The sequence below is a fragment of the Manacus vitellinus genome, unplaced genomic scaffold, assembly GCF_001715985.3.
Source record: "Manacus vitellinus isolate BGI_N305 unplaced genomic scaffold, ASM171598v3 scaffold_9_pilon, whole genome shotgun sequence".
Classification (NCBI taxonomy): Eukaryota; Metazoa; Chordata; class Aves; order Passeriformes; family Pipridae; genus Manacus; species Manacus vitellinus.
Window position 1 is genome coordinate 640,260 of NW_021940917.1, and position 12,004 is coordinate 652,263.

At 37.2% G+C, this 12,004-nt stretch overlaps 1 protein-coding gene across 3 annotated transcripts in view; it reads right to left on the minus strand.

Moving 5' to 3' along the window:
- Positions 1-12,004, minus strand: part of TTC37 (tetratricopeptide repeat domain 37) — a 47,451-nt gene that overhangs the window by 32,978 nt on the left and 2,469 nt on the right. For all 3 annotated transcript variants that reach the window (XM_018085940.1, XM_018085939.1, XM_029965368.1), the window contains exons 5-11: positions 11,152-11,243; positions 10,423-10,498; positions 8,971-9,111; positions 6,914-7,012; positions 6,711-6,819; positions 4,812-4,952; positions 3,065-3,166 (exon numbers count right to left, since the gene is read on the minus strand). In XM_018085940.1, the coding sequence (XP_017941429.1) occupies positions 3,065-3,166; positions 4,812-4,952; positions 6,711-6,819; positions 6,914-7,012; positions 8,971-9,111; positions 10,423-10,498; positions 11,152-11,243 (760 nt within the window). The remainder of the gene's footprint in view (positions 1-3,064; positions 3,167-4,811; positions 4,953-6,710; positions 6,820-6,913; positions 7,013-8,970; positions 9,112-10,422; positions 10,499-11,151; positions 11,244-12,004) is intronic.

The following is a 12,004-nucleotide window of genomic DNA, read 5'->3' on the forward strand; positions in this document are numbered from 1 at the left end:
AATCTTGTTCATTCCAATTTTTCAGCCTAATAAAGCACCATTTGAACTGCTCTCCCCCATATTTAAGAAATTGTCCTGTAAAATTTCAATTCATTCAAGTTTAAAAACTAAATCAGTTTTAGGGAGGTCCTCTCAGACACATGGACACTGATCGCTTTCTAGCTGCTGGCCGTATAAATGGAATGCTACCTTCTGTCCCATTTGAGTTCTGAAGAAACAATGACCTTTCAACAGACAAGTCTTTTTACACTTCAGTATTTAAAGAAAATAATATTACTGAAACCAGGGATTTTCCTCTGTGCTTTGTACCTTTCTACACAGTACTGCTTACTTTTCCAGTGCAAAGTATAATCTCACTTTAGAGAATGAAGGTAACTTTGTTGAGCTTCAGGATTCTCCAAAAGCAAGAAGTTCCTGCATAATTCAACTAATTGTTTTTATTTTCATGTATAATGAACTTTTGTCTGACTTCATACAGCCAGTAAGACAGGCCAAGCAAAAAGCAATGCTTCCCCAGAATTCTCTCCAACTTTCCACAGATTCTTTGGATTCAAGGAAAATGTCTGCATCAACTGCATCTTTTAGCAAAGAGCAATACCTTAACTTACCCTTTGCATTGAGAAACAAAACTTTGTTCTGAGCCTGCCATTTTAGTTGCATTTGGTACTAACAAGACCTCACACAAGAAAACAAAACACTTTATTTATATTCCGTATCACTTGCACCTTCACAGATTTCACATTTTTCTCTTCTCAAGGCTGGAAAAGGACTTGAAAGTCTATTTACTTCTCATATGCTGCATTTTTCATATATTTGATCATCCTTATTTACTAGTCTATTAACTTCTACTATTATTTTCTTTTTGAGGTGGGGCGGATGAGTATCAAAACTGCACACAGATTGCACCATGCTGCCGATCTGTTTCACTAACCATTTCCTTCCCTGAAATTGCTAATATTTGACTTGCCTGTAAAGCATAGAAGATGAAAGAAGCAGTCCTATTTTTTCATACAGAATGAGGACCCTTCTGCACTCTACTCCAACAAGACTGTAGGATACCTTTGTGCGAACACTTCTTCCCACAGCTCTATGCTTCTGCATTTAAGACTATAGAATTTTATTAATTTTTCTAACACTTAGTTACACACTCAGGTAATCCCCTCAAAGTTTTGCAGCATACTTTGAACAGAAGCAAACTATAACCTTATTACTCAACAATCATAAAAGGCACAGGTATTGCTGAAAATGTCAGACACCTCCTTCCAGCCTGAAAACAGACATAATTACCATACCGTGCTCTACCTTTTAACTTATTTAAAACAAAAAACCCAACACTCAATACAACTTTAACTCTTAACCCAAGGCAACTTAGTTTCTTTAGAATCATAGAATCAACCAGGTTGGAAAAGACCTCCAAGATCATCAAGTCCAACCCTTGATCCAACACCCCTGTGATTTACTAGACCATGGCACTAAGTGCCACATCCAGTCTCATCTTAAAAACCTCCAGGGACGGAGAATCCATCACCTCCCTGGGCAGCCCATTCCAATGTCTGATTACTCTCTCTGTAAAAAATTTCTTCCTAATATCCAACCTAAACCTCCCCTGGCACAGCTTAAGATCATGCCCTCTTGTCTTACTGCTGGTTGCCTGGGAGAAGACACCGACGCCCACCTGGCTACAACCTCCCTTCAGGGAGTTGTAGAGAGTGATGAGGTCTCCCCTGAACCTCCTCTTCTCCAGGCTGAACAACCCCAGCTCCCTCAGCCTCTCCTCATAGGACTTGTGCTTGAGTCCCTTCACCAGCCTTGTTGCTCTTCTCTGGACTTGCTCCAGCACCTCAATATCCTTCCTGAATACAAACCCACAGGGAAACCAGTCACATAAGAGATCTTATCAATGACTACCTGGAAGTCTCCCTTATCTGTGTGCTCACATGCTCTTTCGAGGGGTTCTGAAAAAAAGGCAACTTTATAAAAGCCATGCTGTCTATCCCCAAAATACTTTTTCTACATCAATTCTCTAACTCTAAAAATTCCAGTTTTATCTAAGTCAACCATTCAACATACTAGACTTGTCAGTGGCTTCTCTGAACTCTCCTGCAACCCTTTTTAAAAGTTAGAGCCATGGTATCTACTTCTAAGCATTTGGGTGCCAAGACAATTTAAGCAAGCAACTCCTTAAACCTCTTAGTACTCCAGCATTTTCCTCTTCATAATCCTTGGTCAATTCTTAAGTAGGGAAAGATGGGAAAAGAATTACCACATTTTCATTCTTTCAGCAATCAATTTCTTTTTACCTGCTTTGTTCAGTTTTCATATTTCCTCCACCCAAATTCACAGGTCTTTTCAATCTCCCTCCTTGGCAAGTACTTTCCCTTGCTGTCAATAGTTTACCATGACTGTTCAGCCAGGTTGGCATACTTTTGCCTCTTCAAGTCTTTCTTGAGAAATTTTTCATTGCATTTGTCTCTGTCACTAAAAAAGTCTATTTTGGCTGCTCCTTCATTTATAACCACCAGATAGTGGCTCTGTTCAGATTAGACATGCATCACTGGATCATAATAACTGCCCTCATTCCCAGCTAGCACAGATCAAGTTTTACACTGAGTGAGGTTTTCTCAGATGCAGTGTACTATGCATCATTTCTGCATTTTACATTAACTTGATTGAAAACTTATCTTTCAGGTTGTAATACAAAGTTTACCAGACTAAATACTGGTGACACATACCCTTGTGGTTTCAGGAAATTATTTGTTGTTTGGCAGCACTGGTCAACCACCAGCTGAAGCAGCACATCAGAACATGCAAACCTTCTAAATGTCAACCATCAGACAGCTTTCTGGTTCCGATTAGCCAAGCTTTTTCTGTCTTCCTGAGATTAAGCAGCATAAGGTACTGTTCAGCTGTCATAAACCAAGAGAAGCAGCAAAAGCTGTGAGACTGCAAAAAGCAAGGGTCTATGCCTGCTGCTAACTCAGACCTAGGACACGAAGGCCACATTGGCTCGACCAGATAAAGCAGTGTACCTCTGCAGTTGCTCTTTCAGTTAGCAAGCAGTTACCTTGATTGCAGGACAGGACAGCATTTCTGTATTTGTGAATTTTCACCTGTGCCTCTGCTAAATAATGCCACGCTGCTGGACACTGGTTAGTCTTCTGTAAACCTAGTCGGAGTTTAAGAAAGGCAATTAAAAAAGTTGCTTAGGGTTGCTAAGAAACTATAGTTGGGAGATGCTGTATTACCATATAATGCCATCAAAAACAATATCAATCAGATAAAGAAAAAATTAACTGCAAATCTTGTTGAGTCTTATTTTAGACAGTTTTATACATACACACCTCCATGCAAGAAGGCAAAAACCAAGAAGCATGTAAGTTTCAGTTAGGCTTAATTTTGCATATAATGTTACATATACTGAAAAAAAAAAAGGGGGTAAAGTGAGAAAATGCAAAACACTGTCTTAAAGTACACTTTCCTTTCAAAAAGAAGAAAATCCTTCACTTTGTTGTTGATCAAACCTATAGATTGCTTTATAAAGTTTTTCTTAGAAACCAGAAAAGGCCTATAGAACTTCAAGACAACAAAAATTAGGATGGCAAGAGTGTTTCACTGAAACTTCTTAATGAACCTGCCTTAATTAAAGATTCATTAATAAAACTGAATTTCTGTCTTCTAAAATATAACCATAATGCCTGGAAGCTTCGATGCCTAAGATGCAAACACTTGGCTCATCGGGAAAGACTAAATTTCCGAGCTTTATACATTGACACATTATACCAACAGCCTTGTTCTTTGCATTCTTCCCTCATGTAAAAGTAAAAATAGGGGAAAAATTAATATTAATTAAAATAAAAATGCTATCTTTTGTCAAAAACATGATGTATGTTTCATCAAAACATACAGTGGTCATTTAAGCCAAAGAATTTGCTTTTCGTGGAGCACTTTTTCCTCTTAAGCACATGAAATTTTATTTCACATTTTAGGCAAGACATTATTTCACTGTGGGTAAGATACTGCAGAATATTCCAAAATTCAGTTTCAGAAACAATCTCATTCTAAACCTAGGAGAATGGATGCAGGATATCACAATGTTGCCTGACTGATTCATGAACATTTACATCCCAAATAGTTATTTAGCCAATATTCACAATAAGCTGCCATAGCCAGCACAGTGAGGGTGGGGAGTCTCATTTTCCCACTGGTTTACTTATGAATACTTTTTTACAAAGAGCTTTACCATTTCAATACAAGCAAATTAATGACAGATGAGTAAGCCAACTCCTCAGCAAATATGGCTACTGTAAAACAACAACAACAAAAAGAAATTCTTCGAATATCTCTTTTTAGATACTTAATGTAAGTATTTATCCAAAGCAAGGGTTCAAGAGGTCTTAAAATGAAGTAACTTCAAAGGAAATTCATCTTTGTTCAGGGAGAGAAATGCAGTGATTCAATTAGAGAAGGTGTATTACATTTTACTTTATAAATTCCACATTCTTTCATTTATTGCTATTGCTCTATTTATTGTTTCATCTAGAAATTTCCCCAATAACAGTAGGATTAAAAAGAGTTTACATTAAAACACTACAGAGCTGACTATAACACCAATGACAGACTTCAGAGATGTTATACTTAAGCTACATTTCAAAAAAATTCAACACTCAATTAGAGAAAGTGTGAATACCCTCTTAAAGGCTGGTCTTAGAACTGGCAAAGTACTATGCAAGTGTAAGATATATATAACTATTCCGCATAAACTAGTTGGTGTTCAAGTTACAGACTACTTATACCACATATTACATATTTACCTTCAGTAAGACTCTTAACAGCCTCCTTGTATTTCTTTTCTTGGAGGCATTTTATACCAAAACCAATGATGCCTGGACCACTGCTTGCGTCCATCTCCAAAAGCCTAGAAAAACAGTGCAGGGCCTCTTCTGACAAAGTACCTGGTTCCAGAAAAAGACACATTTTATAGAGTTTTAGATTAAAAAAAATGCAACAGCATACCTTATCTACTTAAATGACCTTTGAGTTCAAAGTAGTTTTCGAAAGGCATTACATACTTATCACTCTATCCCATAAACAACCCAAAAACCCAGTAGTAATGTAAATACTCATTATCCCCAAACAAAATAAACTGACAGTCTGAAACCTGAATAACCACTTCTGTTAAATTACTACAGGTATACTTCCTTTATTAATAAAAACTAACTCTTTCATATGCTTTTCATTTAAGTCCAGGTGAGTACCCACATGTCAAAATCTACCACAAATAAATCAAAATAATTTCTTTCCAGAGTAGGCCTTGTGTACCTACAAATCTTCTGTGATCAGCTTGCTGAAACAACCTTGCTGTGACACCATATAATGTCTTTGTTTAATTTTAACTGATACCACTAACTTTTGACACTAGTGTTTAGCTATGATTGTAGTCTTGGCAGTGCTAAAAGGAACAATTGTGACTTGCAGCAAAAATCTTTGGACTATTATTTTCTTTTAAAAATTATTAATTCATGTGACATAATGGTTGCCTTTGATTTGCATTTGGTAAAGGGGACTTAAAGACTGAGTTACAAGCCTACAAGCGCAGGGCATGAAGGACTAAGACATAGTTGGAATGACTCAGATAAAAACAAACAGCCTTACTAAAATATAAGCATCCTTCCCACTCCAACAAGCCTGTGGGAGGGTGACGTTGTCAGAGTACTGGTATACAAGAACTGTGCCGACTTCTTCCTTTGAAATTAGTTTCTGCCTGTTTCTTCAAAACATTAAGTATTTTCAAATGTTTTGCGAATTTAGAGTCTGGTTTGTCTTCATCCTTTTTAATACAAGTCAAAAATTCGCTCTTGTTTTCTGCTTCTGCATTATCTCATGAAGCCTACCTTCAAAACTGGAAAAGGCATTTTTCTGCCTAAGCTAAAAGTTATTTCTTTTTATATAAACCAGATGTGTTTTCTTTTCCTGATCTTCTTTCCTTGTTTTAAAAATAAAATCAACTTCTGATGCCTTAAGAAATAAATTAAATACCAAAATCTAGTAATTATCTTTGAAAATGCTGAGAAAGTGTCCAACACTACCGCACTGTTTAGTGAAGTACTGAAAATAGCAACTGCATACTTTCAGATCCCTGCACTTCCAAACACATCACGTTTTGTTCCTACCAACCTGTCCCTCCCCCGCCCTGGAAAGATTCTCCTTTTCTGCTTAGAACACATATCTAAACAGATCTGTTTATTTCCTATTCACAAGGTACACTTTTTAAGAAAATTTCACAAACATTTGTTTGGGTTTTTTTTTTCCACCAAGAGAGATAATCCGTGTCAAGAATAACCTAAGTGTAGCCCATCCTCTGCCTTACAGCACCAGTTAATACACTCATTTTCTCAAGAAGCTAACCTTCGTTTTTCTAGAGAGACTGCTTTCAAGTTTTGCACAGCGTTCCTTCTTTAAGACCTCACACATTGCCAGAGCTGGACCTAATTCACAGAAGTTTTTTGTCAATTTACAGTCACACTCAGTTACAGAGCTAGGAAATAGCAAGTCATAGGACCAAATACTTCATTTCCAGAAACATAACATAGCAGTAAAGAGTGTACTTGTATCGGGTTATGAAGGACAAAAACTTGGAAACAGATTGTAACAAAACTAACTATAAAAGAAATAATGTAAGCCCCAGAAATGCCTAAATCCATCCTACTCACCTGAATTAACAAAGTGCAAGCAAAGTACTTCTAAAGGATAACTCATGGTAGGATACAAAGCCATCATATCATTACAGGCCTTTTCCAACCTAGCTGCTTCATGAGGAAACTTGGAAGGAAGAAAAGTAAATAGTTATTTTTGTGAACTATCAGATGTGAGATATTATTTATTCACTGATTAAGATACCTTAACATAACCTTACTTTTGACAAGCACTGGATAAAGTCTTTGTAAAGATTTTGGTGGTCTTCGCCAGGAATAGTGTCAGCAGAGTTCACTGCATGTTCAAATGCGGTCAAAAGCTGCATCAAAATAAAAAAGTCAAAGTGCAAAAAATAATGACTCCAGGGAAATGTTATCTTCATAGAATAGAATATTTCAGTTGGAAGGAAGATACAATAATTATTTAGTCCACATGCCTCACCACTTCAGATCTGACCAAAAGCTAAAGCATGCTATTAAGGGCATTGACCAAATGCCTCTTGAACACTGACTTTCTAGAAAGGCCATTTCACTGTCTGATCATTCTTTTTGTAAAACAGTGCTCCCACATGGCAAGTCCTGTGAACCATTCCCACATTAGATTACTAGATCCCAGGGAGAAGAGTTCAGCATCTCCCTTTCCACCTTCTCTTCCTCAGGAAGCTGCAGACACCAAAGGTCACCCCAGACTCCTCTTCTCCAAACAAGACAAACTCAAAGTTATCATCTGCTCCTTGGAGGACATGCTTTCTAGTCCTTCCATAGTTAACTAGATAGTTACGTATTATCTGGATCCTATTCATTACTATGAACAGAGAAACTCACAAAGCAAGTTCCTTATCATGAAGCAGTACTCAGGACCTAAAACATTTTAATTGTCTTGTACAAGATGAAGCAATAATACACTGCTACATAACATAAGACAGCACAAGGCGAAATTTGTAAGAATATACATTCTTCAAACCTAATCCCAACTAAAAGAAGGAACTTAGGTTACTATCCTCTACAGTTAGCTGTAAGCCCTTCTCTCTGCTCTAATCTAGAAATCTAGTTTTTTTTTTCTTGACTCCTTATAGTTTGGAGAACACAGACACCAGAGTGGAGGCTTCCAAACAAGCATGCTAACCAAAAAGTTGCCCACAGCTTGTCCGTGAAATATGAAATAGTGCATTGCCTTCAGTGCCACATCCTTCTAGGTTCAGGTGCTTTACTCAAAACTGCAGTAAAGTGTACTGTAGGTCTGCATGTGAAACCCAATTCTGACACTTATGCAATTTTTTTTCTATTTTAAAGTTCTTTTTTATTACCAAAAAAGAAACCAGTGCTGCCTGCAGCACCTCTTTTCTCTAGTAGCTCATAAGTTATAACATTTGGTTTCTCAAAAGTAGAGATCCAGGTTCAATTTTCTGCTGTCTGAAATGGCTTCAATTTGTATTTTCTGCCTTTCTGGAGCACTGTTACCAACCAGACCAGAGACAAAAAATTTCCACCCTTCGTGTTGAAGGAGGTTCATCTTGCAAGAACAGATAGAAAGATAAAACAAAATAAACTTTGTCCATAGAGAACACAAGGATGAGTATAATTCGTGATCATTCTGTTTGCTTCAATAAGCTTTGATGCTTTCCTAAGAAGTGAGAGCTTAAAATCTATAGCAAACTATCTAAGATAAACAATAGGTACAAAGAAATGGAAAACCAGCACAAAGCTATCTCTTCCACCCTGGAGGAAAGCAGGGGGAAGTTTGTTGTTTTGAGGAATGTCTGTATTGGTTTTGCAAGCAAGGTTTTGGTAAGCACGGGAGCTAGTGGAGCAGCTTCTGTGAGAAGCTGCTAGAAACTCTGCCCATGTCCGACAGAGGTAATGCCAGCTGGTTCCAAGACGGACTCGCTGATGGCCAAGGCTGAGCCCATCACCAATGGTGGTAGTGCCCTGGGAAAAGACATTTAAGGAAGGGAAGAAACTGGTGCAACAGCAATTACAGGCAGGGAGAGGAGTGAGAATATGCGAGAGCAAGGAAAGGATCCATGCTGGAGCAGTCTGTTCCTGCAGGACTGCACCCAGTGGAAGCGACCCATACTGGAGCAGTTCATGAAGAATTTAGGTGCCTCATTGTACCTAAGGCCCATCTCAGGTTGCTGCAAAATTGTTGTTTTTGTTGGAGAAGCTTAGTACCACTGAACATTGAGACAGTCAATTCAGACAAACAGGCTTCAACTGAGGTCCTAACTGCATTGTACATATATATTTATCTAGTTGAAGGAGGAGTGAGAAACATTACCAACTGCTCAGTCTTATTATCCTGGTTCCTTGTACCATCTTTCAGTAACTGGATCATTTTCTTCCAAAGCTGATGAAGCTCTGCCTTTTCTGCACCTTCCTCCTGTCTCATTTGTATTAGTTTCTGCCATGTTTCAGCCACCTGTCAACAGGAACAAATGAACCATGCTGTTACTCTTCAAAGAACTGGAGGTCCAATGTAAGCATACTGAACTCTACCACACTAAGATAGACAACAGAGTAACATTTTTTAAAGTAACAACCCAGATTTACCTGCTTTCTGATTAAAGCAGTAACAAGTCCCAAACCACTGCGTGGGACCTGTCCACCTTCAAGGTACAGAAAATAAGATGGAGAACATCAAAAGTATGAATTCTGACTCTGGTTCCTGGAGGAAATCAACAGCAGAAACAGATCTAAACAGTCCTTCAATAAACTCTGAAGGGATAAGCCTTATGAACAGAAAGAGAACAGCAGCAGCAGTACGTATTGAAATTCCAGTGTGGAAAAGTCAACAGAACTTAAAAGAAAAAATACGACTGCAAAGGTTAACTTCAGTTTCCTGCTCCACATAGAGCAAGTCTGCCTTCATATGCTAAATTATTAGCATTGAATCGAGTTTCAGAAACTGGTATAAAAAGCGGCTTTGGAACAAATTAATAGTCTTGAGCCTGATGCTATGTGATATGTAAAATTTTTCATTTCTCATTGTTGTAGGTAAGGTGGGAAGATGACAGGGAGTACAACGATGTACCATCTTGTAAGAAAGCAACCTTTTCAAAGAGCAAAGGAAAAGTCACTAGCATACCTCCAAAATACTCATTCTGTAACATTATTACAGAGACTGCAGGAAATATTACTGTTGAACTACTCAGGCATTCAACAACTCCACCTCATGGCACTGACAAGGGTCATGATTATTTCTGCAAAGCTCTTGAGTGGCTTTTTGTGTCCTTATTGTTGTGCTGGGAATGCAGTACATAAGACTCATGCAATCGAGTTCAAGTTGTGTATGTATCCTACCTTACCCTCTGGAATGAAGCATCAGGAAGGGACAGTCTAGGGGGGGGATCACCACACCAGTGAAGGATTAATCAAACACCTAGAATTGGCCAAGCAAGTCAAATGACACCTGACTCACATATATTGCATGTAAATGTGCATTTGAGACCATTCGTGACTTCTAGAAATATAACAGAAAAATTATATTCCACCCTTTCAGTCTGTATTCTGATAGCCTTGTCACCTTCTGACGGTTTAATGGATTGCATCCAAGTTTTACAGAGTGGAAAAGAAAGAAACACAGTTAAAATCAATTCTTCCTGGCTGCGGTCCACAGGAGATCTTAAGTCGCCTGTGGCCCAAAAAGTGAGGATTCCTTGATGAAAAATAGTTACTTCTGATCAAATTGAAAATTCTTGTTAGAAGAGAGAAAGTAAAGTACTTGACCTACCTCTAAATACTTTTTTTCTTGATGATATAGTTCCACGAGCTTGTTACATACATCACACCATTTCTGCTTGTCACCACTAGAAAGGAGGAAGAAAATCCCCAAAAAACAAGCTAAGTTTTTCACATAATAGTATGATGTTTTCCAAATTCTGGTGAAAAATTTTCAGTAGGTTCAGTTGTCAAACTAATATTTAGAATAAATGCTCCATATCTCCCTCTAGGTTTTATTCATTGCTGCTCTGAATAAGAAAAAAAAATACTTTTCAGGACTGTACATTTCTTTTTGATCAATTTTCAAATAAAGCAAACAAGCTGAACACTTCTGTCAGTTAAAGTGATAGCTGAGTTAAATTTGTTTAGAACTGTATCTCTTTGAGTCAGATGACATATATTCTGTGATCTTAAAGCAGAGAAAAATAAGCCTATTTATTAATGCAAGCAATGAACAATCAGAGCTAAATGCTTCAAGGCAGTGAGTTTACATAGGAATAGGAGAATAAGGAATTCGCTAAACTACTAACCTCAAGTCCAATTAAACTAAGAGTTTTTGCCTTACCAAAAGTGAAGAAACAAGAAACCTTATTTGGTAGAGAAAACCTTAGTAAAAAGTGCTGATCCACTGACATGAGAAGGCTTTAAAAAAAAAAATCAAAGTCTGTACTGTATATCAGCAATGGCATTCACTAAACTATAAATCTTAGACTGAACTAAGGCATTTAATGTCCTTCACCTTTTGTAGAGTTCCAAGAGTTTTTGGTAAACATCTGCTAAGTCTCCTTTGACATCTGTTTGGTTGGGTTTCTCATATAAATTTGCTAATCCCTTAAAAAAAAGCATAAAAATAAGTAAGATTTTGTGTCAATGGTTATGCATTATGAGACCACTACCAGTTCTGCCTATAAAAATTATTCCATTGCCTAAAATGGGGTCAAGTGTTAATGTAAAAATTGCTGAGCAGAATTCTGCATAACCTTCTGAATTCTACTCATATTAAGTGAAAAGCTTTCCTCACTTTCTTAATTAATACCAACAACTCTTTGGAACTTACATATATTACATGATCTTGTCTGCAAAATAGGTAATATGCAAAGTACACTTGGCTGTATGATAAAATCGATATCACATGCAAAAAATATTATATATATATAGATATACACACAGGTATGGTAACAAGAAAGCCAGAACCTGACTGCAAAAGTGAGGAAATTTCAACATACACTGAATTCTGGCCCCAACAATTATACTTTAAAATAGTATTTATATTGAAAATACTAAGAACCTGATTTCCTTAGAAAAACATTGATTGCTGATATAAGCAATAGACTCAATACACAACATTATGCTTCACAAATCTCCAAATTTCACAACTGTATGTTGTAACTCTATATTGTAATAGGCTGTAATGTACAACCATCCAGCACATAGCTATTTTAAACATACACTTCTGCTTTGAAGTATCAACAAAATTCATTAACAATCCACTTGATGCTGAAAAGTGGAAAACTATGTTACTAGATAAAACATTTTATCTCCTATAAGAGGAGCACTGTCAAAGGTTTCTTGAGTTACAAGCAAGGAAATTT